General features: G+C 34.9%; 3 protein-coding genes across 5 annotated transcripts in view; 1 reads left to right on the forward strand and 2 right to left on the reverse strand.

Annotated features, from left to right (window-relative positions):
- The window catches only part of blo (bloated), a 28,705-nt gene extending 11,420 nt beyond the window's left edge, over positions 1 to 17,285 (reverse strand). Inside the window, exons 1-2 of the mRNA XM_068289716.1 lie at positions 16,555 to 17,285; positions 3,140 to 3,453 (exon numbers count right to left, since the gene is read on the reverse strand). Of these exons, the coding sequence (XP_068145817.1) occupies positions 3,140 to 3,248 (109 nt within the window). The 5' untranslated portion in view covers positions 3,249 to 3,453; positions 16,555 to 17,285. The remainder of the gene's footprint in view (positions 1 to 3,139; positions 3,454 to 16,554) is intronic.
- On the reverse strand, positions 13,667 to 14,057 carry LOC137577871 (uncharacterized). Its single transcript, XM_068291436.1, has one exon. The coding sequence runs from the start codon at positions 13,994 to 13,996 to the stop codon at positions 13,748 to 13,750; it is 249 nt and encodes an 82-aa protein (XP_068147537.1). The 5' UTR covers positions 13,997 to 14,057; the 3' UTR covers positions 13,667 to 13,747.
- A 2,106-nt stretch (positions 17,286 to 19,391) lies between the features above and the next one.
- Positions 19,392 to 25,958, forward strand: stmA (Protein EFR3 homolog stmA). 3 transcript variants are annotated; one of them, XM_068290420.1, is made up of 9 exons: positions 19,392 to 19,930; positions 21,526 to 21,730; positions 21,793 to 21,946; positions 22,009 to 22,257; positions 22,555 to 22,596; positions 22,867 to 22,997; positions 24,052 to 24,915; positions 24,982 to 25,603; positions 25,661 to 25,958. In XM_068290420.1, the coding sequence occupies exons 1-9, from the start codon at positions 19,846 to 19,848 to the stop codon at positions 25,811 to 25,813; spliced, it is 2,505 nt and encodes an 834-aa protein (XP_068146521.1). In that variant the 5' UTR covers positions 19,392 to 19,845; the 3' UTR covers positions 25,814 to 25,958. The 3 variants fall into 3 exon arrangements, with proteins under 3 accessions (XP_068146521.1, XP_068146522.1, XP_068146523.1); XM_068290422.1 differs by lacking the exon at positions 19,392 to 19,930 and adding an exon at positions 20,743 to 20,926; XM_068290421.1 differs by lacking the exon at positions 22,555 to 22,596 and having other exon boundaries at positions 19,397 to 19,930.
- Positions 25,959 to 27,452: the final 1,494 nt, after the last annotated feature.

Genomic DNA, 27,452 nt, shown 5'->3' on the forward strand with positions numbered 1-27,452 from the left:
AGCTTTTTAAATTATTTCTTTAGAACCTTTTCGGGACCTAAATTAGTTCTTCAGTACTTCTACAGGACCCACCCTAAGAAGCTTTAGAAAACTAAGTTAAGTCCTCTAAACTCTTTAGCAAAGTGTCCTTCCCAGCTATGACCACAATACGTATACGTAATATTCGAAGTGTTTCATTGAACTCAAGAGTTCTACACCGCAAAAAAAAAATACAAAACCTCTAGGCCAAGTATTATTTTAGCAGAGACCTCTCTAGTTGTTCTCTTAACGCTTTTTTAATAAGCTATGAAAATTATGTCATCAGCAGGCACAGACACACACACTTAAGCACACACACACGCGCACCTGCAACCTGAAGTACAAGTAAATTAACAAAAGGAGACTGCCTCACATATTGTTTTTTTGTAACCCCTTTCCACGCACCTCATCCTCCTGTCTGTATCTTTGTGGTCGTTGTTGTCTTTCGTCACTTGTCCGCCTTCAAGTGCAACATCATCATCATCTACCGCATGATCATGATGAACATCATCTCAGCAAAACACAGAGAGCAGCAGAGTAAAGCACACACAGCTGCCGAGTTGTTTTTGCCAAATTTGTCTCAACGCAAGGTTGCCCACGACGACGACGACGACGACGACAAGTTGATACGCATATGTAAGCGAGGTTTTACCTCTATGGCAAAAGTCAAAAACTCTTAAATTGGCTAAAAACAAAAAAGAGAAGTTGAAAAAAACAAAAAACGACTTTGCTGTCTACTGACTGACTGCACTGTAATTTAGTGTTAACATATATGAGAAATGTTTCTTTCTTGCTTGTGCCCTAAAGGCATATAATTTTTCCTCACATATAACAATATGCGATTGTTTGTGCGAAAATTAAATCATCATTAAATCTGTGTTTTACACATAATTGCTTTAATTTGCATGGAAAAAAAGACAACAGATATAAAGCAAAGACAATAACAACAAAAAAGAAACACATAAATGCTTAAGTGGTGTTAAAAGACACATGAAATGCCTGTCTGAAAGCTAAACACTTAGTTAAGTTAAGTTGTTTTTCCATTTTCTGTTTTTTTTTTTTTTTTTTCGGTTTTTTCAATGGTGACCCCGACGTTTCTAAAGTACATACAAATCAGTTGAGGGAGAGATACTTAATGCAATCCGTATTCAAAGCAACAACTCGAACGTAAATGGCAAAACGTTTGATTTGTTTGTTTGTTGCTTTTTGTTTTACGTAATAGCCACGTTAATTACATACGAAAAAATTAAATTGGGTCTATAACCATTTTGGCAAAGTTGTTGGACATTTTTTTGTTTGCTTTGCGATTTTCTATTCATTAGCCACGACCAAAATGCAAGCTACCGCGTCGATGCATGCCAACGCCAATTGTCATGACTGTTAATTGCCAAGTTGAAATCTCCATAATCCATTGAGACACACACACACACACACACAAAGAGTTCATAAGGAAATGCAACTTGGCAGCTGCGTACAAATAGAAACAAACAATAGTGAGTGAGAGTTGACTTGAAAAATACCCTTGATGGGTAAAAGAATAGAAAGTAAGCAAAGGGTGTTATGTGAAATTGGTTGGCAAGTTGACATTGTTTTACTTAAAACAAGTTACCAAGAGGACTGGATTGAGAATTTTAAGGTATATCCTAATATGAAAGTTAATAACTTTCATGGTAGATGGTAAATATTTTAGAAGCTTGAGTAGAGTAGATATATTCGTTTGAACTTTTCCTTCCTAAGGTGAAGAGATTCATTAACAAAGTCTTGGAAAATTAATATGTAAATAGATTTCAATGTAAGCCACATACATAAGTCCCAATTGTTTCCCTTAACTGTTATATACCCCATTTAAGTTAATATTTACTGGGTATAAAAACAAAAGACTCTGACCACAAACCTGACATGCAAGTCACATACGCAGAGGCCTGCAAGGAGGAGAAGGAGGAGGGCAAATAGCTTGAATTCGAGAAGTTGCGGGAAACAAGACTGAGAAGATATTGAAGAAGTAAAAAAAAAAAAAAAACAAAAATAATTTTCATTTGTGCCGCTTTTGTCATAATCAATTTTTAATTTCTTCATTTCGCGGCGACGTCACGACACTCGCCATAAATTCCATCTAGCTATGAAATAAATCTTTCTTAGTTGTTGTTGTTGTTGCTGCTGCTGCCAGACATAATCATAACAATAATAATATAGTCGAAGCTGGAGACAAACAGACAGCAAAAGTAGCAGAAGCAGCAGCAGCAACTAGCTGCAGTAGATCTAAAAACTGGACAGCTGGAAGGTGATATCTCTGCCCAAGATTCAGACTTAGTCCGAGAGCATCTTAATGATGATGATGATGATCATTCCCTCTAGAGTCATAGTAGTAGTTTGTGTGACTTGTAATGCCTTATAAAATATCTCCTACTTATATATAGACACAGATATTTCATATACTTATATATGTATGAATATAGGGGACTGTTTTGACTGTATGTGTAAGCACATTCTCAAGGTAAACTACATTTTATTGTTGAGGCGGCGGCATTGTTTCTAGCTATTTTGATTTTTTTTTTTTTTTTTTTCTTATAAATTCGCCCACTTGGCACGAGGTTTTCACTCGTTCAATTCTCCAATCTCTTCTCACTCGTTTGTTCTTTGAGTTCGATTCTAGAATTGTTCCGTTTCGTTATGTTTCGTTTCTCTGTTCAACGCATCAATGGGAATGAACGGACCCCTCTTGAATTATGCAATTGATGAATGAATATATTGGCTTGAGAAGTTTCAGTCAAAGTTAATTATATGAATGTGTGAGTGATTGTGTGTGTGTGTGTGTGTGTAAGAGCGTGGGTTGTCTTAGCCTTCATTGATTATTGACCAAAATTGGCCTAGTCAGCAGCGTCGGCAGAGGCAGCTTCTAAGTATATAGTTAGTAATTTTACTTTTTTGCTCGCTTGTTATTGATGAGGTTTTTTTTTTTGTGCTTCTTCGTTTTTCTTGCCGTAGTTTGTCATTAATGTTAATGATGGAGGTATCTTCAGTGGCTCTCATCTCGGCACGTTTTTAGACATATGTGAGTGTTGGTTGGTTATATCTTTTGGGTTATATCTTTTTTTGTTTTTGGTTGGGGTTACACACTGACCTATGCGCTTCACATGCACATCTCGATTGAAGCTGACACGTGGTCCTCCATTTGTTGCGGCTGCAGATGTTGTTGTTGTGGTTGCTCCAGGTAGTTGCTGCTGTGGCATTTTGTCTCACTCTTTCTTTCTCTCTCACACACACTCTCTCTCTCTCTCTGTCTGTTTTTCTCACTGTCTCACTCTCTCTCTCTCTCACTCTGTTTGACTGTCTTCTCTCTCCTAATTTATATCATAGTCGTATTTTGTTGCCTGTTTGCCATTTAAATCGACAAAAAAAATATATTAAATGGCCTTTTTTTTTTGTTTCGTTTGGCTGCAAAAAGAAATAATAATTCCTTAAACAAAAAAATCCACAAAATCTTGTAGCTTTTATTTGGGTTATTTGTTATAGTTATTTGATATTAAATTATATCTGGTTGTAGTTGTTGTTTGTGGGTTGTAGGTTGGTTTTTGGGTTTGTTTTTATATATTTTTTATTTATTATTATAGCTTGAGTTATGTTTCATGGCTCGTTATCTAGTTACTCGTTAAGTTTATTTAGTTTTGTTTTTGTTTGGGTTCGTTTAAGGTTTGAATTTATGATCAGTTCACATGCAAGTGTGAGAGAAAGTGTTATTAAAATTTAATCAAAGTTTCAATTGGTCAGCAGGAAGTGACTTATATTTAGATCGAATGTAATAACTAAGATGTAAATGTAGGTTAAAGAGCTGAGAAACAGAATACGCAGAATCCAATAGGTAACGAATAGCGAGTTAAATTTATAATACTAGAAGAACATATTTTTCTGATTATTATCAATATTTATAGCGACAAAAATCTTCTCGTCTGAAACTAGACATTAAGAATGTTTGAGACATTTATAAAAAGTAGCGAGAGAATTAATAAAACTAGTAAATTTCTTATTCGACTGTCAATATCTATTAATATTATACTTTAGATAAATAATATTAAATGCAAATTGAAAGTTAAAATCAAAGTTTATAACTAACTAGCGGTCGGGGATTAAGTTGAACGATTGAGGCACTCAACAAAAGTAACGAGTACTAAGTTAATTTGATGACACAATCAAAAAAATCCTCTTTAGAAGAGAGTCACTGTCTTAGCATTATAACAGATTAGATGTATAAAATCATTGATTAAAAATAGTCGCAAAAACTTAAAATCTGTCTTAATCATTGATCTCTTTATGCTCTATTCTCTTTTTACTGTCAAAGGTTGGCTAGAAGAAAGAGTTAAATAATAAAGCCCATCCAAAGATTTAATAAGTAACGAGTAAAATTTTTGGTTTTATAAAAGAACAGTTATGTCTCTTAAAAAGTAAAATTATTTACTAATTATTAGGCAATTATTGTCATAATATAGCTAAAGTGAAGTGTTAAATGTTGAAATCAAATTCAATAACTAGGGAATATATAAAATTTTTATCTCTTTGCCAATGAATTATTATGATAAGAAGTGCTTGGCAGTTAAAGAAATAATCAAGAATTTTATTATAATATTAATAAGAAGAAACAAAGTGGAAAACATCTCTTTAAGGCCATGGACTTGTATATGTAAACGTATGTATGTATATACATATTCATTCGTCTAGCCATTGTCACAAATCAGCTAGCAGCTAGGAGCGAATAACATGGGCGTGGTCCTTAGAAATATTACTGGCGATTAAGCAAATGCGATAATATTCATATTTGAATACATCGAAACTCTATTTAAACAATGCATTATGCCCGAGGACACACTTCGAGTTGCTGCTCTGCACCACACCGCGGTGGGTGAAGAAGGAGTAGAAAGAGAGAGGTGGAAAAAGACCCAAAGACAGACACGCACCCACCCAAAAAGAAGCAAACAAGAAACGAGGGAGCGCGCTGTAATGTGTAGAAAATGCATGTCTATTATGGCACCTGGACGAATGGACAAAGACAGCGAGAGAGAGAGAGGATCGAGAGGATCGTAGGGACCCCGCCGTGCTCATTCACTTACTGGCTTACTTACAAATAAAAAAAAAGGAGAAAAAAATCAAAGCCATGGTCAACAGTCAGTGGTGCTTTCCACTCTAACAAGCACACAACCGTCTCTCTCGGCTAGACATCAATGGCGACGTCTGCTAGGCGCAGGAGAGATGGTTTTCGTTTGGGGCAAGGGTTTTCTGTGGGTCTCTTGGTGGATCATTGCGGGCCTTTTTGCGATGAGGACGAAGCGCTGCAAGCTGCCAATAAAAATCCTTTACCATATAATTTGAGTGCGCATGCGTGCGCTCTGACGTTGATGGGAAGCTGACTAGTCACAGTTCAGAGCATTGCCAACTGGCAATGGCCAGTTTGAAGTTAAAGTTGGAGTTGGAGTCCAGGGCGCTTATGCGCATGTTATGGCCAAGATGCCGATGCCGATGCCCGATGCCGATTGCTGAGCGTTGATTGCGCCATGAACGTGATTTGTTTGTAAACACGCATTATTAAGGTGTAATAAACATAAAATTTGTAGCGCTTCGCATGGACCTTGGATTTCACAGAGAGTGAGGGAGAGAGAGTTGGGAGTAGAGTTAAGTCGGTCTTAGTTTTGTTTTTGAATTCGTCGGAAAGAAGTTGTACAGTGCTTTCAATTAAAATAAAAAGTCACTTTACCTGCAATTTACCCCTTTTTTTCACTCTAATTTTCATCCCTCACTGAGAATTATGACAAATTATACGCAAAACATACACAAAACAAAATAACTAACGCAATCTGCTATAAAACAAAAGAACAATAATGATTTTGAACTTGAACTTTAACATGGCATACTACATATATACATATAGTAATGATAATAGACCCAGAGTCAAGACGCCCAGACCCAACCCAGTAGAATTCTTAGGCCTAAGTGAAACCAAAAGTGGGCACACACACATACAGACTAATAGACAGACGGATAGACAAAGCAAAAAGCAAACAAACTTTGCGTGTGTTCTCAGAGCTGACCTCTGGGTTCAGCCTTTCTCAGTTTCCAGGCCCATTGAATCCCCAGAACTCCATGGAAATGGAAGTGAAAATGAAGGTGTAGTCCAATTTGTAAGTATTGACCAAGCCCCGAGGCCAAATTCAAAGTCAAAGTTATGCAAAGAGATCGGCTGACTGGCGGCGGCGGCGACGGCTCCCGATGGACAACGACTACAACTCCTCTATAGAATGGAGTGGAGTTTCTGTCTAGCGGTTAGCATTTTTCCATGCGTGCCACCGTCACCGTCACCACCACCGCCGCCGCTTTGTTGGTGGCGCTCGCTCGTTCGCTTGCCAGAACTAGCTAGCTAGTTCGATCCCTCGAACTGGTCGCCTCATCCTTGCCGACTTGGCAAATACTTAATTGCATTTCGATATCTATGCTTAGGCATCTGTGAGTGAATGTGCAATACCCCAGACACAAGAGGACCAATGGACCATTGGACCATTGCCCCAGACCAGACAAGCCAGAGCGCGCGCCGACTTAGTCTTTCTCTCGTTTCGTTCCCCCTGCTATCTCTGTTTTCCTCTTTGCATTCTCTATTCTCTTTGATTCTCAAGTCGCTTGAGACATAAAGACCAAAGAGCAACAAGCCGCAGCAGGCGGCCCTCTATGCCAAGGCTTAAGCATTGTCAATTTTTACAACTAAATTCCCTTCGATTCTAAGCGTTTTTACTAAGGAAATTAGTAATTGCTACTCCCCATTTAGAGAGTCACATAAATGTATGTTTATACACATACATATATATACATTGTTGCTATATGTACATATATCTGTTCTGTTTCGTAGACATTTTCTAAAGATGATGACAATCACAAGATGACTCCAAAACCCCCACCCACCAGCAATAACCACTGTGTGGCAAAACCACCCACACTTAGTCATTTATACAAATGTCATTTCAATACCAGTTCCGCTAGAGATGGACAAAAACACATTTTGCGTTTAGAATTTCACAATTAATGGCAATGAACTGAACAATATGAATAAAATATACAGAGATTAAATGCTTTGAAAGTGAAAACGGTCCGTTTTTCCTCAGATTTCCCATTTCAATATGGAAAAATACATTTCATTACTCTCTTAAATTGAATAAAAGATTAAATAATTACGGTCATTGAATTGAAAGTATCTTTTCGAAGTATAGACAATTAGCTACAACTGTATCTATTACCAACATATAAATTTTAAGGAGAGTGTTTTTAGTTAAATTAAAAATGTTTTCGTAACTTTATAACATTTTGATTATAAATTGAAAACAATAACATTTTTACTATTAATCTATTCGTAAAAAATCACAAAACTATAAAAATAAACGTCATCGGAAGCAAAAACAAAAAAAATATATAAAAATTTATTTCTTATATAAACAATTTAAATGTCTCAGCAACTATTAAAATGCTATTTGGTAAAAAACATTACCTTTAAACAATTTATTGGCCTAACAAATGTCAGAGTGCACTCGGTGCAAACATTAAATTAATTGGACAAAAGCTAGTTTCATTAAAGAAAATCAATTTCTTCAAAACAATTCCAAAAATTATAACTGTTTTTATAAGTTTTTACTTAAACAGGTTTTAAAAGTTAATTAGATTTAGTCTTTAAGTAATTTTCAAGTTGCTAAATTTGACTATTTGAATGGGAAAACTTTAGTAGTTAATTTTCTATAACAAACAAGCAGTTGGTATACCACCTTTTGTCATTATTTTTAAGAGGAAATCTACCCAGTGCAAAATTATAAAAATTCTTTAGTCAAAATCTTCTTTATAAAATAGATTTAAATATTTTTAGATCAAAAATAAACGGAGAGTTAGATAATGTTTGTGGAAAGACTTATTGAAGACTATTCTCCACTACTCCCAGCTTCAAAATAGTCATTTCTATTTGTCAGAAGTATTCTAGGAACTTATTTTATTAAATATTACCCAACTTCAAATCAGTTTTAAAATTTGACCAAATTGTCTCTATATAAAACTAAATTTTAATACCAGAAGACCATCTAATGCAAAGACTATCCACTTTTTCAATGTTAAAACTATTTGTGAATTACAAGTTAAGTGAAAATTGAAAAATAGACTTCAACACTATTTAGTTACACTAAACATAAATAAGTTAGTTCAAGTAACTTAAAAAGTAAATCAAGTTTTTAATCAATATGTCAGCAAACGGAAATTCGCGAAAACATCATGATTAAGGTTAAAGAACTGCAATGACCAAAATACTCGCTTAAAACAAAAATATTCGTCTTAAAAGTACTTTTTTATTTAAGATTCTAAGAAATTTAAATCTATTCATTTTATGATGAGGAGACTTCTTAACCCTTACCTTAACCTTACCATTCTTACAACTCTAAAACTAGTTGTGAGTTATAATTAAATAAAACCATAAGAATGGGATGGACACCTAATTCAAACACTTTGCATTGAAACATTTAATCAATTAAAAGTTCTTCTCACCAGGCAATTACTTTGTATGTATTTGTATACTTCGATTTGTAAGCATTTCCTAAAATTTACTACTATGTACTTTTAATTCAATGCACCACTTCATTGAGAAAAGTGTTGCCATGTAGTGTTAATTTTTAAAAGGTTCAATAATTAAACAAAAATTCGTTACACATCTAATAGTTTACGGTTGAACTTCCTAACATTTAACTACTAGATTGATTAATGGTGACGACTAACCACAAAAAAAAAAGAAGCAAACTTTCAAGTTGAACTCAGATTAGTCTGCAATACATAGAGAGAAACCTACATACATTTACATACATATAGTGAAACGTTGTTGTTATTTAGACTTATAGCTTGACTTTCCCAAGTCACGTTCCCATCTCTACACAGAGAGACCCATAGACTTACTTCTAGCTAGCTTATTGTTTGTCATCGTTTTTATTGTTATTATTGTATTTTAAGATTTTTGCTTGCCCAGTGTCCGGCCTTTCAATATTTTTTTTTTTTTTTTTTTTTTAACTTGGCCGTCCCTGCCCTGACCATTGTGGCGCACTGTCGTTTTCACGCTTTGTTAGCCAACTAAACTGTAGCTTACTGCCTACATAGGAGGCTATAGATATGGGCTATAATAGTGTGTGTGTGTGTGTGTGTTTGTCTAGGAAGCAAACACGCCGCCACATTTATTTGTTTTTCTTTCTTCTCTTCGAGTTGGGGCCCCGACTACACATACATATTTTAGTTTATTATGTATGTTAGAAGGTTAATCTCAGCGGCATTACATTGCAAAAACAAAACCAAAAAAAAAAAAAACCCAACAACAAAAATTGTGTTTTCCTTATGCAGCAAATTATGCGGGGCAATAACTAAAAAATGTAAATCAATTTAAAACTACAGAAAGAAAGAAAAAAAAAATTCATCATATACTACCTCACCACAGGCAGACAGCAATGCAAAAAAACACTAAAAAATTTCACTTTTTCCATCATTAAATGGAGTTTAGTGTTTCGAAATGATGTCGAGAGTCGAGTTGAGTGTGCCATTTTTTCACTGTGTGTGTGTGTGTGTGTGTGACTTTTAACCTGCGCGGAAATCAATTAGGCAGCAAATCGAATAGAAATGTACACACACACATACAGCCATACAAATAGACAGACAGACAGAGATATAGACACTCAAAGCCAGTAGATCGATCGATCGATCACTGTGAAATGAAATCTTGAGGGGAAAAAACGCGCGTCGTCATGCACGCCTACCTGTTGTTAGCTAGCTAGATAGTTAGCCCTTTAGCGTTCATTTCTCATTTCATTTATCAATTAAATTAATCGACAATTGTGCACAATTATTGTGTTCTCAATACCAGACAGTGGCCTCCCCCTCCTTTCCTATCGCCACCAGAAATTTACTCACTAAAAGACTCTCTCACATTTCCGGCAAGACACAAAGGTCACAAAGAAAAGAAGAAAACAAAAAAAAGGGCAAAAATGTAGGCAAGTTTGCACGCGATGTGCTAAGTCAGCTAAGAGGCATCACTTTTTGGGGTCTGTAGGTACATGTCATAATCATGGTGCATGCAACAACAACAACAAAAAGCAACGGCAACAACATCATCATCTTCCGCCTTGCATAAGATACATACTTTACACAGAGTTTCACTTTTTTGTTTTTGGCCATTGCCGCTGCTCTCTACCGGGGTAATTAATGGCCAATACCGGGGATATAGCGGTAGTGCAAATTTATGCAAATTTTCAGTTTTTTGTTTTCATTTTCTTTTCCAATATTAATATTGAGCAATGACAAATGAGAGAATCCTTATTTAACCAATCGACTTGGAAGGGGAAGTGTTTCAGTCTCTGATTCATTGATATGCAGTTCAAATATTTCCACTTCAATCAAACACAAAATGTTATTGACCGCGAATCAAAGTCACAAAATTCAGTCGATCGCTGAGTGGCATACAAAATATATATAACTTTTTGTGTTAGCTTTCGACATGGGCCGTATACAGGGAGGGAGGGAGATTGTCAAATTGAGTAATGCCTTGTCTCTCGATGGGCAATTTTGGGACATTATTGTTATGAAAGCGTTACAAATATCAAAAAAAAAAAAAAATTAAAGTTAATGAGGATCTCACATTACACAAGTGAACGCAGAGAAGAACGTGGTTACAAGCATTTAAAAAGTTATGACCATCATCAACAATAAATATTTAGATTTTAGAGCGATAGAAAGAAAAAGGGTTTCTCAACCTGAAATCGCCTTGTTATGTGTGGCCTGTTGTTCAATATCTATGGCAATTCTTAGAAATACATAATTGGCTCAAGATGAAAGCAAAGTTTTTGTTTTGAGACAGCCCAAAGCGGCGAAACTATCGGCCAATACATCAATTTAATGACTTCATTGAAAGCATTTTCGGTTAACTCACGCCCAAAAAAGAACCCAAAATACAGAACAACGAGCTAACTTTTAGGCAAACCGGAGTTTAGATACCCTAGCATGGGAGCTAAAAGGATCGTAGTAAGAATAGTTTTTTTAGAAGTCGCTCTAAAAGAGGGACAACTTAATCCTAATCCCAGATATTTATGTGTAATAGTCGTCCGACTATGGCAATATTTTAACTAACTAATAGGCTAGTTTAAGTGTCAAGCTCAAGTATATAATAATCGCCCGAAGGCTTGAAAAGTTATACAAAATTTTTTAAAGATTTATTCTATAATATGTGTTATATAGTTATCGTTCCTAAGGGAAGTAACTAATATAGTAGTCGTCCGATAATTATGATAATTATTGAGTCTAAAACATCACTGATGATCCAGTTAGTCCAGTTAGTTTGGCACAGAATAAGAAAGCTATTGAGTTCTATTACAATCACTTGAAAGCTTATGATTTTTCACCTATTGATCCTTTTGAATAATGAATAATTGTTGCAGATGCACTTTTATACAAGATATTGAACAATTATTAAGATACATTTGAAAGACTCGTTATTAATGTAATTATTAATTATAAAAATCAGTTAAAACCGTATCATCTTACGGACTCTTTATAATATACTTGTCCGATTCAAATGAAGTTTTGAAAAGTTGTTAACAAGAATGATATTCTTAAAGACAAATATAAACTCTTATAACAATCGCTTTAAAATTTATGAAAGTTTAGATCTAAAACTTAGTTTTTTGACCGTTTATAATATAGATGACCGATAGATGTCTTTAAAGTTTAAACTATACAAAATTTCAGTTTTGGGTAAAACAAGACAAATGGAAGGGGTTTTCTATATTAAACCTTCACAGGGTGGTTTATCAATACTCAACCCTTTTATTATTATATCTCCTATCGAAAATGCTTCGTTCTATGCGAAGTTTGCCATTGTCCAAAATGAATATACCCTTTAGCAAAGAGCAGCAAAAGAAAACAACAAAACAGAAACCAATTCAAAACTTTTGAATTATTTTTTATTGCTCCCAGTTAAAAGAAACATAAAAAATTAAATTACAATAAAACAAAGAGGACTTGTTCTTTAAAAAGGAGACCAACATAAGATAGGAGCCATGAGAGAAGGAGTATATTTTTTTTTTACGGTTAGTTTAAACTCTTTCCCAGGGCATCAAATTGCACCTGCCCCTTTTTTTTTTTTTTTTTTTTTTGCTTTTTGTTTGTCATTTGATACACTTTTAGGAAAGGTCAACCCTATTAATTTGATCAAAATTTTTAAGCCAAATGAGCGTGGCCAAGTGGTGGTTAGTCGGCTAGCTAGCCTCAGTCTGGCTGATTGTATACAATCTTCAAGTACTTCCGTGCGAGAGCAACTATTATAATGTGTCGTATGCCCATTTACCGTTTTAGCCAATTGATTCCCGCGGTTCAACTTCCGCTCCAATGCCACAATGCTTATAAATCAAATAATTTGTTAACAGTGCGGCTTAAATCAACACTCCATTCCACTCAAACACACACACACACACACAGTCCCGATTGCGCCACTTTGACAGCCATCAAGACAAGACAACATACATATATATATATATATATTGGTGGATCGAGCTCCCCCCTTGGGCAATTAAAGCTGCACACAAGCTTTTAAAGTGAATGTGTGTTTGACTTGGGGTCTGGGTCTGGGCCGATCATCGATGAGCAATCTCTCGCACCTATTTTTTTTTTTGTTTTCACCTCTCTATGATTAGGTTAGCTTTAGGTATAGCTAAGATAAAGGGGGTAAGGTCATACCTCTCTCTGTTGTATGGGTTTGGTGGGAATTTTAATGAGTCTATTCACAAAAATATTTTATTTGTAGTTTTTGTTTTTTGTTTTCCTTTAATGCCAAGTCAATATTTGAATGCATTTAGCATTAGTTCTTGTGCGAAATGTCGCAACTTTTGATGTGCTTCAGTGACTAATTTGTAAACATTTGTCGGGTGGGTGTATTAAAGTAGTAGTCGGCAGTGCTTTTGAGTCACAAAAGAGCAGGAAGATTGCCTTATGCACATGATCATCATCATCATTATCATCCTTGAAGACAACGCATGCACACCAAAAACGGACAACAGCAAACGAAACCAGCCGTAGGACTGCATAAATACAAAAAAAAAAAAAAAATAAAGCCCGGCAAGGCTATAGACCTTTTTTGGCCACATCAACCCAAAAAACGAGACAAAAAAAACAAACTGGCTTTTTGAGAATTTTTTTCGATTTTATTTTTTTTTTTTTCAGCATCGTTGGCACAGGTTTGTGTTTAAATTGACGTTTATTTCCAGACACTGATCGTCGTTTGTTAAAAAACGTTTTTTTTTTTTGTTCACCTTAATGAGCTCAAAAACGAAAAATCCAAAAAAAATTGTGTGTGTGCATCGAGAGTTAATTTGCCATTTGAGAGAGGAGAACGCCGAGTCCAGGACCTTAAGCAAAATGAGGTGTTTAACTGCCAGACGGCAGAACACACGTATAAAAAAAAAAAAAAAAAAAAAAAAAAAAAACTAACTAAACCTGACGTCATTTTGGCATTGGCATTGAAGCTCTTACCAAGGTTAAGTTTGGTCACAAAAAAGATCAGACAATAAAACAACTCCCACACATACAGAAAACTTTTGCAATAAAACAGATTGCATGTGCTTGAGAAACAAAATTAAATTAAACCAAAACACATTCAAACATCACAAAATGTGGATGAAAAAAAAAAAAAAACAAATTAGTTTTGAACTGATTCCGCAATTTGCACAGATTCCTCCTGCTTGACCTCAGAGTTTTTAGTTAGAGCTTTCTTTTTTCCTTTATTCCTCCAGCCATGAAAAGGACGTGATAGATATAGAGAATGTTTTGGCAACATATTAGCCAAAGCCAGACAGTCCCCGGCAATAACAATAACGATACTTGCATATCCCACAGCTGGATGATTAATAATATCGACTAAAGATTTTTGAATTTTTTTCCACTCCATTTTGTATGTTTTTTTTATATTCGACCAGAAAATATAAATTTTGTTTTTTCCAAACTCATTAAGATATGTAAAACAGAATTAGAATTAAGAACTCTAGGTTTCCTTGGATGTTTTCGACCTGAATACAAAATTAGTAATCGATGAGCATAAATTAACAAGCAAGTATTAAAATTTCTTGAAAATTAAACCGAATTCTTGGTCCATTCTATTTAGCATTGCTAATTTGTCAGAACCAATTCTTTGAATTTGTTTGCCAAAAAAAAAAAACTTTCACTCAACTAACTCAAGTTGGTTTTTTGAAAAAGCAACAAATGATCTATCATATTGTAAATCATATATGGCTTTAAGTCATATTATTTTATTTAGTTAGACCTTCAAAATTCCATTTCCGCTCTAAAGATGGATTAACAAAAGGCATATCAAAAAAATTAACGAATGAATTATTAATTTGCATTTGTATCTCTTTGTTAGAGAGCTCACAAAGGTTAAAAAGCTAGAAAGAAAGTGGCAATAGACAAAAAAAAAAACCCATTCGAGACCTTTTTTGAACCTAAACCAATAGAAATTACTCCAATTAGGAGGGGCAGAGTTGAAGATGAAAAGGTTTAACAAGTTAATTGAGTAAATACTAATCTAATATTTTATTTTATTAGAAACTTCTAACGTCATTTTGTTGTTGTGTGAGTCATCACAGAGTGTCAGTGTGTGCCCACCTATACACCTACGCAATTTGTTTGTATATCTATTTGTATGTAAGTGTGTAACTGGGCCAAGCTTTTTTTTTATTTTTAATATTAAATTCAAGATCAATAGCCAGATTAGGTGAGCAAGAGAAAGAAATTGAATTATTCAAAACACAGCAGAAAAAATGTCATTAATTTTAAAATGTTTATTGTTTTTTTAGTAGAAAAAAGAGTAAAAGCGTTTTACCGCCTGACTATATAAATATTTATATATATGTATATATACATTAGGATGTTTCATTTTATTTTGTTGCAATGTTTAGAGCGATGACAAATTTCAAGAATATTATTTAGATATTGAATACTAAAAATAAATATTTCATGATTCTTAAAAGAAAACTTCTTTGTATATTGTTTACAGATCAGCTCGATAAATTTCCAAAGGTAAAATCGATTCCGCATATCCATCCATATCGGTTTGATATGGCTTCCCTATGTTTTTCTTCGTTACAATCGATTCACATAAGTGAAATCAGTTAACATCGGTCTCTTTTTTTAAGATCTTTTTGTCGAAGTTCGGCTCCTATAGCTTAAGATCGTCTTAGATCGGCTGCCGTAAGTGTGGTTTATTTTGATTTCAATAGGTAAGATCGTTATGTCTTAGATCGTCTTTTATAGGTAAGATTCGCATAGATTGATTTCTATTTGGATGTAAGATTTTAAAGATCGGTTCTAATCGGCCAAGATCTAATTCCAAACGATGAAATTGGTGAATTGGGTAAAACCGTTTGGCTTCATTAGATCAAGGACAACTTTCTTGTTTTCCATTTGATTTTTATTTGTATTCGATTCTATATTTGTGAACATGTTTAAACTTAGGGCACCAATTGTATTCAAGATCTGACTTAAGATATGGAACTCCTTTAAAATACACGAAGATCCTTAGGATTAGTTGTTTTTGTTGCTGCATTTCCATATCTTGTTTTAAAAAACTTTTTTTGTCATTTTAAATATTTTTTTGAATATATAAGGAAATAATGCATAACAGTTTCTATAAAGTTTAAATGCAAAAATCTGTTGTTAGCATGAAAATATGGTGTTCCTAAAACTAATGACACCAAAACTTAAAGATTTATTGACTTTTTTATGTTTATGAATAATTTTCGACATACTTGAGCAAATTGAGAAAACAATTTTTGTAAACTACTTATTATGCGATGTTTAATCGTTTTTCCGGGTCGTTTTAAGCTGTATGTGTTCATTTAAGTCATCATTACAGTTTCACTATGCTAACTGTTGCTGGAAATTGGTAATAAATTAATATAACTGATTGACATTGTTTGTATTAAGACTTTAAACTTTGATCTTTGTCTGGTTTATTATTTACAAGTTATTTTATAGGTTTTACAATATTTTTTATTTTTCAATATTTCACATAAAGAAGCAAAAAACCCAATACTAAATTTCCACTAACATTCTTTTTATATAAATATAAGTACTAAACTATAATTCATGTTAAATGTCAGAAAGATGATCTTTTTTATGGGGGATCAACCGCTAAATATTAACTAAAAGAAAAGTCATTTTACTTAGATTACTTTTGAATTCAAAAGTAGATTTCTATATAGAAAAACTGAAAAAATTTAAAGGACTTTTTGATATTTGTAGATCAAATGATATTTATAAAAAATACTAAATAATGTTCTTGAAATTTGTCCATCAATGTCTCAATCAAAAGTTAAAGTTATTATGATGAATTATTTAAATTTTTTTTGGTAACTTTTAGTTAAAATGAAACACCCTGTAAAACTATTTAGATGCATTAGCATAGTAAACCAAATATGGATGGACAAGGGGGAATGGGGGATGTCTTACCTCAAAACAAAAAGGTAACAGATAAATTTGCGCAGTTCTAATTACAAATATTCATATTATTTGTATACAGTATACACATACATATATGTATATATATTATATAGTATTATCGTATGTAAACAACTCATTAGGGGGTGACACACACACTCTCACATATATCGTTCGTTTGATGATGATGATGTTGTTGTTGTTGTTGTTGTTGTCGTTTCGTTTATCGAAGTGGAGTTTTTTTTTATTTTGGATGCAAGGCAAATTTTAATTAGATAAAAAGACTGAAAGACACACACAATCGAAAAATTTGGCAAATGTCCGAAATAAATCAGTTTGCACAATTGAATTTAAAATCAAAAATTTATCACGATTTGTTGTACTTGTTTTTTTTTTTTTTTTTTTTTGTATATCTCTTCCTCTCACTCTCTTTCTCTAATTCTCTAGATGTGTGTGTAGGTTAAATTGAACGTGCCAGTTGATTGTCGAATCGTTAGGAAGTTATTTTTTTCCAAAGACAATATATGTTAGCCATATATAAATTAGAGTTGCTAAACGGTAGACGAGGACAAGGGGGGGATATGGAGGCACTGGCCAGTTCGTAAATACGTTTCGGGAGATCGCGTACACGGCGCACTTTCGTTTAATATGGGTCTCAGGTATTATATATAATTTGCTTGGTTTTTTTTTTTTTTTTTTTTTTTTTTTGGCTTGTTTAGAGCCCCAAGACCAAGTGAACACGATCACGTCTGAAAGTCGACTAAAGTCGAAGCTGTGAAACTCAACACGATTTCCGACCAAAAACTCAAACCCATGGCAGAGAGACAGAGAGAGAGAGAGAGCGCCAACTCGTGCTTAATGAGCTGAGGTTGTTGTGAGCGCAACAAGTGCCCAGTGCCAAAGCCAGCCAGCCAGCCAACCAGCCAGTGCCAGATTGTCTTAGCCGGCTTTTGGCTTTGGGCCCAGTCAGCCAGCCTCGTCGATATCGAGTGCAAAACAAGTGAAACCAGCTCGCCCAAACATTCTTCAGATTGTTGCTTTCCTACACACAACATATGAAAATCTTCTAACTCTTCTCTGGCAGATGAGAATTTGAGAAACTGAGAACTGAATCAAAAAAGACTAAGAATGAGTTTGTACTCGAACTTGTCAACCCAGTCAACACAAACACACACACACACACTGGTTTTTGTTTTAGCTACCGTAAAAATGGAAAAAAAAAAAAACCCAAACCCTACATAACATTAACTAACCAAAGGCAAAGACTTACCTTGCCAATCAAACAACAACTTAATTAATTCACCAAAGAAATACGAAAAATGTAAAAAACCAAGCTTAACTTAATCTTTCTGCTTAAATAAACAAAGCATGAAATTATGATGAACTGAAATCCACACAAAACGTAAAACGAAAAAAAAAAGAATTAAATATTAAGAATATTTCCACACACACTCGAATATTTGAATATCACCAGTAATTAATCAAAAAAAAGAAATCAATTTCCTATCGACAAGTTAGCTGACGACTTTGAATTTACCCTTTATTAATCTTGGATTGAATAGAAGTTTATAATTATCTTTTAAGAATTCTAAAAAGCATTCTAAGCTCAAAATTTCATTCATAATTTGGTGACTGATCCCACATTGAAAAGAGTTTCCAAAAAGGGGTTTTGTTATGGAAAAACTCTTGTGTATATCGAAATCTAAAGGGGAGAGCGGTTTGTTTTTCTCACATTAATCAAACATCAAAAAGAGAATCGGAAACTCTATTGGATATGTTCGCATTAGATATAAGTACATATGTACATAGATGAAGTTTGGGAAAATTTCTACACTGACCGAACATTTAAAGGGTCATTGAGAATTGGATAAACTGGATCCTATAGGATAAGGGGGTATTGACTTCATTCTTTTTAAATGATAATCTTCAAAAATATGTACATATATATGTATATAGATAGGGCTTTTGAAATAGCTTAATCTGAATTTGGAATAAGTTCTATTCATTTTAGAACCTTTTCATTAAAAATCAAGTGGTTTGAAATCATTATTAAGTTTTGTCTATTCTTAAACTTCTTTACTTTGTTGATTTTGAATGACGTTTTCACGTTTTGATCTATCTAAAAGAATGCTTAGGGTTTTCGAAATTGATCGATCACAAATCCTTAATTTTACTCGACATAAGTAAACATCTGTAAATCATTCACGTTGATCCTATATACCCTTTCTACCCTCGGGGCTGAGCTGGGTATTTAAGAAACGAAGACAAAAATTGAGAAATAAGCAAAAATATACAAATAAATTCATCATTGATTCGATCGTCATCGTCGGTCAAGAAACTATAAAGCACGTCCACTCTGATCACCATTGTCTACCCCTTCCCTCTCACTTATCAAGGAGACCCCCCTCCCAGTCCTCCTCCTCCTCCTCCTCCTCCTCCTCTTCATAACTACGCCCCCAAAAATTCTCTTCAATCATTTAATAAATTTTTTTTTAATAAAGTTGTCAACGCGCATGGAACTCTCTGACTTTGGCGTGTGAAGAAACGCTTTGACTTTTAGTGTGTCTCTCCTTTCCACTCATCCGTGTCAAGTGTGGCTCTTGTGGGTTGCCAATTCATGTTTCAAGTGTTTAATTTGTTTGGCCAAAAATGTAACGGTATAGCAGAAAGGAAAAGCTCAAGCAATAAAAAACTTAAGCTTCGCTTAGCTTTTCAAGGAAGCCTATTAAGTACGAGCTTTTTTTTGCGCCAGTGTAAACACGAGATGGACATTCATTCAGTTGTTGTTCTTGTTAAATGACGGTTGTGTTCTTTTGTCCTTCTCCGTTAGAGGACACACGCGTTTAATTTTAATTTTTGCATAATTATTTGCCAGCAAAAAACAAATAAATTAAAAGTACAAAAATTTATTAACTTAATTAAGGTTTTGTGGCCAAATAGGGCTCGATATTGTCATTGTCAGTTGAACAAGTATGTGGAATATATACATATGTACATATGATGTGATATAAGTGCCTCAGCATTTAAGACAGCAAAGAAAAAAGCTTCAAGACACACACACACACACACACTGAGAGAGAAAAAACACAAAGCTTTGCCGTTTTCCTCTTAAGGGCTCAACAGCTGACTACAGACAATAGTAATTTGGCGCCGAGAATCCTTTATATATATAAACCCATTGCCCACGCACTTGTTGTGGATACATTTTTGGATGCCTCTCTCTCCCTTACTCTAAAAATATAAACTAAAGTTCATGGTCAACGCCGGACGCCTGTGACAAACGCCTGAATTGCTGGGGACAAAATGGCCTTAATACGTTGCTGCTTTGAGCCGCCAGAATTACCCGAATTCTTTGACAGTTTTGTCCAGAAATGCACGGATCCCAGCTGTAAGTACATACAATTATACGTAAATTAAAATAATTAAACTGCTAAAGTTAAAATAAGATTAATCACATATCATCTATTATTATTGGTATTGACCAAAGTATTGACATTTCAGCTCTTCTTTTGACTCTGCATAAAAATAAGATTCTCAATATCGAAATATGGTTCCTTTATTCAGATTTTTGTGCCCTGTTAACCTAGATCCTCTAATATATATAGGTATAGATTTTGGGGTAGTAAAATACGTAAATTTAGTACCGGAAAGTCAGTCTGGGATATTGATAAGGTAAAATATAGTTGATTTCGGATGATATTTCCCACAGTTTCACACCGAATATCTTTCACTGCAAGGCAAATGTTGTGATGTCGTTATCAATTACATATACTGATAATATCGTATAATTTTGCTCATAATTTTGATGAAGCAAATTGGCAAATTGGGGGGGTGTGGAAATTTTCCTTATTTGTTACCTTAGGATCCGCTACTCCTTCAAGGGTTTTCAATTCCTATTTAATAATTGATTTAATTGAAAAACCGAAACAACTTGTTTGACGAAACATTTAACAAAAGCCTAAAAACCGAAATCAATTTGGGTTCACCGTAACGACAAACAAACTTTAAATTTTTGATTTAAGATTTACTATTTAAATACGTAGTAGAGTCAAATGAGACTAGTTACGGAACAACCGATATAAAAACCAAATTGCAATTACTATCGGCTGAACAAACTATCGATTATATATATGTTTGCCCACAATACACATCATTAGGCGCAACAACAAGAAGTGATTTTATCTGCAATCGCCATCTGGTCACACTGCAGCACTCCATTCGGCAACAACAACAAAAGGAAGTAGATAGTTTTATTTTTTTATCGCAACGCTTTTTTGTTTTATTTATTATCTAACGCCGCGATAAAGAATAAGCTAAATTACGCCTTTTGGAGCAGCAGCAGCAGCAAGCAAGCAGACGACTGACACTTAAAGAACAATGCCTGGTAAGCAATTAGGAGCAACATGAACGAAGGTCGATAAATATTAATTGCCTCTGACCTTCGGCAAGCAAAGTGCAGAGAGAATGACGAAATCAACAGTAGGCGGCTATTTCAGTGGGGGTGGGACGGTGAGGAGGAGGTATTGTCATGAAGTTGGCTAAAAGGGTTACCTCTGTTAATGGGGTCGATGGATGAAACTTGCAAAAATCAGGCGAGAAGGCAATGCCAAAGTCAATCACTCATCGTGGCTCTCACACACACACACTCACACTTACTCATAAAAATGGGTTGTGATAAGATTATAACGGTTAAATTGTGGTCACACCCACACAAAAGGCATAAAGCACCACCCGCTGCTTAGTCGCTATACTGTCCCCTAGCAAGCAGGAGAAATGGTGGACTCTCTCAGTCGCCTTTAGCCAAGCGAAAAAATCAGACGACTCCGATGACGCGACGGCAACATAGCGAACCGTCGTCATCAACATCATCATCATCCACATCATAATTATTATTATTATTGGTGGTCATGTTTACATATCGTTGTATCCACGCCTGTCTACCAAATCCCTCACAGACCTGTTGGTGTCCTTTTGCTATTCTAGGCTGCTGTGGCTGTTGTTCGGCCCTGAGGCCACGCTATAAACGTCTGGTGGACAATATATTTCCCGTCAATCCCGAAGATGGTCTGGTCAAATCAAATATGGAAAAGTTGACCTTCTATTCACTGAGCTCACCGGATAAGTTGGATCGGATTGGTGAATATTTGTATCAAAAGGCCACCAAGGATATCAATCGCAAGCGTTACAAGTAGGTGACACTAACTAAACGAAAAAAAAACACTTTAAACCCATCTTTTTATTACTTTTTAGGCTAGCTGAGATAGCCATGGAGGCCATGGATTTGCTACTCCAAGCCTGTCATGCCCAGACTACTCTGAATTTGTTTGTGGAATCATTTTTGCGTATGGTGCAAAAACTACTCGAGGATAATAATCCGAATTTAAAGATAATGGCCACCAATTCGGTAAGAACAAAAAGATTCTCAAATGAATCTCATACTAAAATGTTATTGTTTTTTTCCTTTAGTTTGTGAAATTCGCCAATATCAATGAGGATACTCCATCGTACCATCGTCGGTATGATTTCTTTATCTCGAAATTCTCATCGATGTGTCACAGTAGCGAGAGCCAAGATCTAAGGGATAGCCTACGTTTGGCTGGCATTAAGGGTCTTCAGGGAGTTATACGTAAAACTGTTTCCGATGATTTGGTTGAAAATATTTGGGAGGCTCAACATATGGAGAAAATAGTGCCCTCTCTACTCTTCAATATGCAGGTGAATCTCTTAGCTTCTAATTTTTTTTCTTTCTTTAGGTTTTTTTTTTTTTTTTCGTTTAATTCTCTCTAATTTTGCCAGTTTTTTCTTTCATAAATTGGCATATACAAAAAAAATAATAATAATTTACTAAACAAAATTTCTTACAATTTTAATATACTAATTTTGTCGTATATATATTTTTATATATATCTTTGTTACCCACTTTTTTTGCCAACCAAAACAAAACACAACAATAAAAAAAAAAATTACACAACAACAACAACTACTACCTACCTACAACAACAACAACAACAGTTTTGTGTAAACGTTATGTTTGTGAAGAAAAATTTACTGGCGGTAATAATAATAATAATAATAAACATAGAATTAATTTATTTTTAATCTTACATAATTCTAAAAATAATTATATATGTATATACCACATATGTACACCATGAAAATGATTAGTGTGTGTAGATATGCCAACTAGATAAGAAACAAAAATGTTAACCCAATCGAACCCTAACGTTATATCTCTCTTGCTCTCTCTCTCTCTGTCTCTATCGTCTCTCTCTCTGTATGTTTACTTGCTAATTGGACAATTGATATATATGTATTTGTATATAGTCTGGTGATATGACACCCGTCGAAGATGCCACCAATATAACGCCGCCCGTTCTGGCCGAGGAAGTGCTGCGTGAATTAGTGGGACGCGCCTCATTTGGACACATACGGAGTGTCCTCAAGCCGCTGTTGACGTAAGTGTGATGGTCGGGTGCGCAGATAAGGGGAAGGGTGGTCAATAACTAAACAAAATTAGTAAAAATCATGGGTGCAGCAAGCTAAATGCCAACAAATATATCAATTCCTTATTGGACATCACCTGCAAACAACTATCTATGCAGTAAAGATGGGATATATCCGGGTCCTAATATTTCTATTAGAAAACAAAGAAGAAAGTAAGACAACATACTGCATCCAGATTTGCAGAATCGTTAGGTATAGATAACATAGGTAAAGGTTAGCAGATATAGATATATACATTTATCTGTTAGGAATAGAAATCTATAGTTTTAAAGGGTAAACGATTTCAATGAGCACCACATTGTCAAAATTTTCTAACAATTACATTTAAACAAGTTTTTTCGCGTTATGCAAAAATGTATGCTAGAGAAACTTTGGAGATTTAGTCAAATTTTACCATAAAATCCATGATTTAAGCAAGTTCAAGTAGAATCGTGAGATCAAATTGTGTTTTTGAGTCATTTAAAGTAGCTAAAAGATGAATAAAATCCAAAATGATTAATCGAAATTTGTTGAGAAGTGGAAAAAACGTTTAAATGAGTGTATTGCATTCATAAGGGGAACGTTTTTTAAAGGAAATGTAACAAATATAGATAAATATAAAAAATGATTCATAAATTCTTGCCATATAAATTTTTTGTAGACACTATAAATTAGGAAATAAAAGTAATTTATCGACAATCTATCAAACTAAAGACGGAAGTCGAAGTTAACACAGATTGGACAGATTATCTACAATATTTGTCCAGATTTTAATCTTCTTTTAAAGTGTATCAAAACTTGTACGTTAGGCATCTCAGGATTAATCTTATAAAGATGTTTTGGGCAGTCATAGATAGTACGAAAAGGTGAAGAGATTGTCCGTAAAGCTATTCCATTAATGAAGCTTATCTGCAATTTGTGAGGCAAAACCATTAGCATTATATTTCTGGGACTTTTTTTTTTACTTAATTTTAGAATATTACTTAAAAAAAAATGTTGTAACCACAAATAAACTTCTTCTTGCAGTCACTTGGATCGTCATGAGTTGTGGGTTCCGAATACTTTTGCAATCCATACATTCCGCATTGTGATGATATCCATACAACCGCAATACTCTTACACTGTGGTGGAGACTCTAATGCAACATTTGGATAGTAATTTCAAATCCTCACCAAAGACACGAACCTCGCTGGCGGTGGTTCTATCCAAGATTATAGCTATAGCAGCTGGTGAAAGCGTTGGACCCTCCGCATTGGATATTATTAACAATCTATTGACCCATTTACGTACGAGTGTAAGTACGACAACGGAAATTACCACAGAAGAATCCCAATATCAGGAGGCATTAATCAATGCACTGGGAGAATTTGCCAATCATCATCCAGATTATCAGAAGATAGAGATAATGTTGTTCATAATGAACACGGTGCCGGATCTGTCGAAGAAGAGTAAAAGTGATCAAATGTTGCAGAATATATTGTTGAAATCGCTACTAAAAGTGGGCACACAATACAGCACAGTGTCCTTTGAGAAGGCTTTTCCGGCATCGTTTTTGCAACCATTACTGAAAATGGCCCGTGCTCCACATGATCCAACGCGGATGATTGTGATGCAGATATTCCAGGCTCTCCTCGATCGCCACCAGAACGAGCAAGTGCTGAGCAGTGTGAGTGTGAAACCGTATCCAGCATTATCCCAGGAGCCACCATCACGTTCGGATATCATATTTACGCACAAATATGGAGCGAATATAATGCAGGCATTAATTGACAGCATGGCTCTATCGGATCGGGTAGATCCTCTGTCGTCTAGCTATAATACAGCCGCCCTGCTCATTGTGGAGATGTCGTGCAGTGAGACGGTGCAAGAGTTTCTTCTATTCATATTGGGGTAAGATCCATATTAATTAACATCAAAATGACCCTGATGACTAATTTCCCGCATTCTCCTTTACAGAATTCAACAAGTGGCCAGCACTGTGGAGACTTTGGGTGCCGTGCATAAGTGTAATTTGCATGCCATAGCCATTTCTCTGCTGGTGCTCATCTCACGCGTTACTGGGATTAACAATCTACTCGAATATGCACAAAAAATCATTGACGCAAGGCGGGAAGAGGCCGCCTACTATTTGCCTCCCTTGTTGGAGCCCAAGAAAATGTCTTCAAAGAATCTAAATCTATCACTTCCACATTTATCCATTGATAAACTGGCACTGGGCGAATGCCTACAGAATGCCGGAATGGATGCACAACGTTTGAACACAGGAGCACCGTATACCCTACATCAAACCGATCATCCAGGGCATCGGCATTCGTGGGTGGAGTCAGTAAGCAATATGACACAGCGTAATAGTTCGGCAGATCTGACCGTTTACAATGGAGATGTGGATAGTGTCAATAGTTCGCCGGGTGTAACCAAAAAGGTTCTATCACCAGAGTTTAACTTTGATGCCATGAAACGGGCCCTGGCCGAGCCCACAGAGACGGCCAAGAAGGAGCAACGTGAACGGCAAATGCAAATTGTTCAAACATTCCGTGAGGGTGAATTCGATGATCTAATGCGGCGAACAGAACCAAAGGTTTGCAAATCAACTTCCTTAAAGAGTCATCCCTTATAAACTTTTTTTTCATTGCAGCATGAGCTAATCCAAAATCGTCTCAACGAATTGTTCAACTCATTGGCCGTTGAGCGTCAAATTACCCAGAGTGATAACAAGACAGCCCAATCCCAGGCTAGCCATGAGAAGCCAGTCTATGAAACAAATTTCCCCGAGCTGTTCTATTACTAAAAGCGAATTTTTCTGTTTAGTTAAATTTATATATAAATATATTTGAAATTCCTGTTAAACCTAACAATACAATTGTTAGATCAATTTATCCATGTACTTTAAATCAAATTGTTTGTTATTCGAGAAAAAGTAACATACGACAAAATTTTCTAATATTCATTTGCTTAAAATAGTTAATAGTTACTAAACAGAGAAGAAACACTCGACAAAATTTACTAAAATATATAAATTTTTGTTGCTGTTTACCATACAGAAAAGAATAAGGGATCATGGGTCGCTGCTTCGGACGTAAGCATAGCACTGCTCACCCCCGTTCCTCGGCAATTCGTCGTCGTCCATCGATTTTTAAAGCCGCGTCATCCCAAATGCCAAATCCTGGACGTAATCCATTTTGGCTATTCTTAGCTCAGTATCGTAAAAATAACAAGGACGCCAATTGCCATATGTCGGCCAGACAAGTCTCCATAATGGCTGGTTCAATGTGGAAAGGCATGACCAAGGAGGAGAAGGCCCCCTTTATCGAAGCGGCTCGCTTGGTGAACTACGTTTTCAAATTTAAAAACTGTCCAAATGGCAACTTGGTTTTGGAAAAACTTCGCAGTAGCGTGGCAGATGGAGTATATCATCCAGAAACCTTTTGGGTCTTGATCGAATTAGTTCAATATTGGAGAAATTGTGTGTTAAGAGGTCTCAACCCAAGGAAGCAAAGAAGCTTAAATTAAACCAAATGCTCCTAATGATCCTTTTCCCTTTTTCATAAATGTATGTGAGACAGTTCTACTTTTTTTCTGGGCTCCGTGAACATTTGTGGAACCCTCTGGTCGTCCCGTGGACTGTCATTTTTGGAACCCCCTGGAGCCCCCGTGAACTGTCATTTTTTTGGAACTCCCATACAAAACACTAAATTTTAATGTAATCTGCATCATTAAAACGTTTCAATAACAAATGTTTCCGTAAAAAAAAAAAATTGTTTTAAATTTTCTTTAGCATTAGTTAATATTATGCATAATTCCGTATTCTATTATGTTATATTTAAATCAAAGGTAACTCCCTTTGACAGTTATTAATAAGATAATCAACTGTTTATCCCCTCAATTTTATTCTGTTGAGGTCTATGGGGGCTTTAAAAAGACCCTATGTATTTGGGATGAAAAATGTTTTTAAATATCAGAATTCTGGTACAAAATAAGTTGTCCTTTTTTAAAAATTGTTTCCAAAGAACTTCTTTCACTTATAAGAAACCTTTTATGGTAAAAGAAACCTTTCATTGATAGAAACTTCTTTGGTGGTTGTAATTTAACTTGACTGATTTTAAACCGTGCTATATAGTTCGGATATCAATCTTTATCTACTTGGACAATATACATTACGTTCTTTACAATAATTTATCGCTTTGCAGGGCAAACATTCAATAAGATTTCTTAAATAAGTTGATTCGGTAAAATTTATCTGCAAAATTAGAACTGAATGTCAACACAGATTCTTTATTAAAACCTTTTATCGGTTGGTCACCAAGATTTCTAGCTTTTAAATGCATTATTTTTTTGATATAGAAGTCTATCCTATAAGGGCCTTATTCTGTCCTGACGATTGACTCTGAAGATTAAGGCTTGATTGGGAAATAATACGAGAGAGTTTT

Source organism: Drosophila tropicalis, unplaced genomic scaffold (genome assembly GCF_018151085.1).
Source record: "Drosophila tropicalis isolate 14030-0801.00 unplaced genomic scaffold, ASM1815108v1 contig_593, whole genome shotgun sequence".
NCBI classification, from domain to species: Eukaryota; Metazoa; Arthropoda; class Insecta; order Diptera; family Drosophilidae; genus Drosophila; species Drosophila tropicalis.

What these genes read in the sequence shown, in the direction of transcription:
- LOC137577871 (XM_068291436.1), bottom strand. Translation starts at nt 13,996, where the DNA reads ATGGAGTGGAAAAAAATTCAAAAATCTTTAGTCGATATTATTAATCAT.
- stmA (XM_068290420.1), top strand. Translation starts at nt 19,846, where the DNA reads ATGGCCTTAATACGTTGCTGCTTTGAGCCGCCAGAATTACCCGAATTC. An exon ending in GAAATGCACGGATCCCAGCT is followed by an intron (nt 19,931 to 21,525) that starts GTAAGTACATAC and finishes TTGCTATTCTAG; the next exon opens with GCTGCTGTGGCTGTTGTTCG. An exon ending in ATCAATCGCAAGCGTTACAA is followed by an intron (nt 21,731 to 21,792) that starts GTAGGTGACACT and finishes ATTACTTTTTAG; the next exon opens with GCTAGCTGAGATAGCCATGG.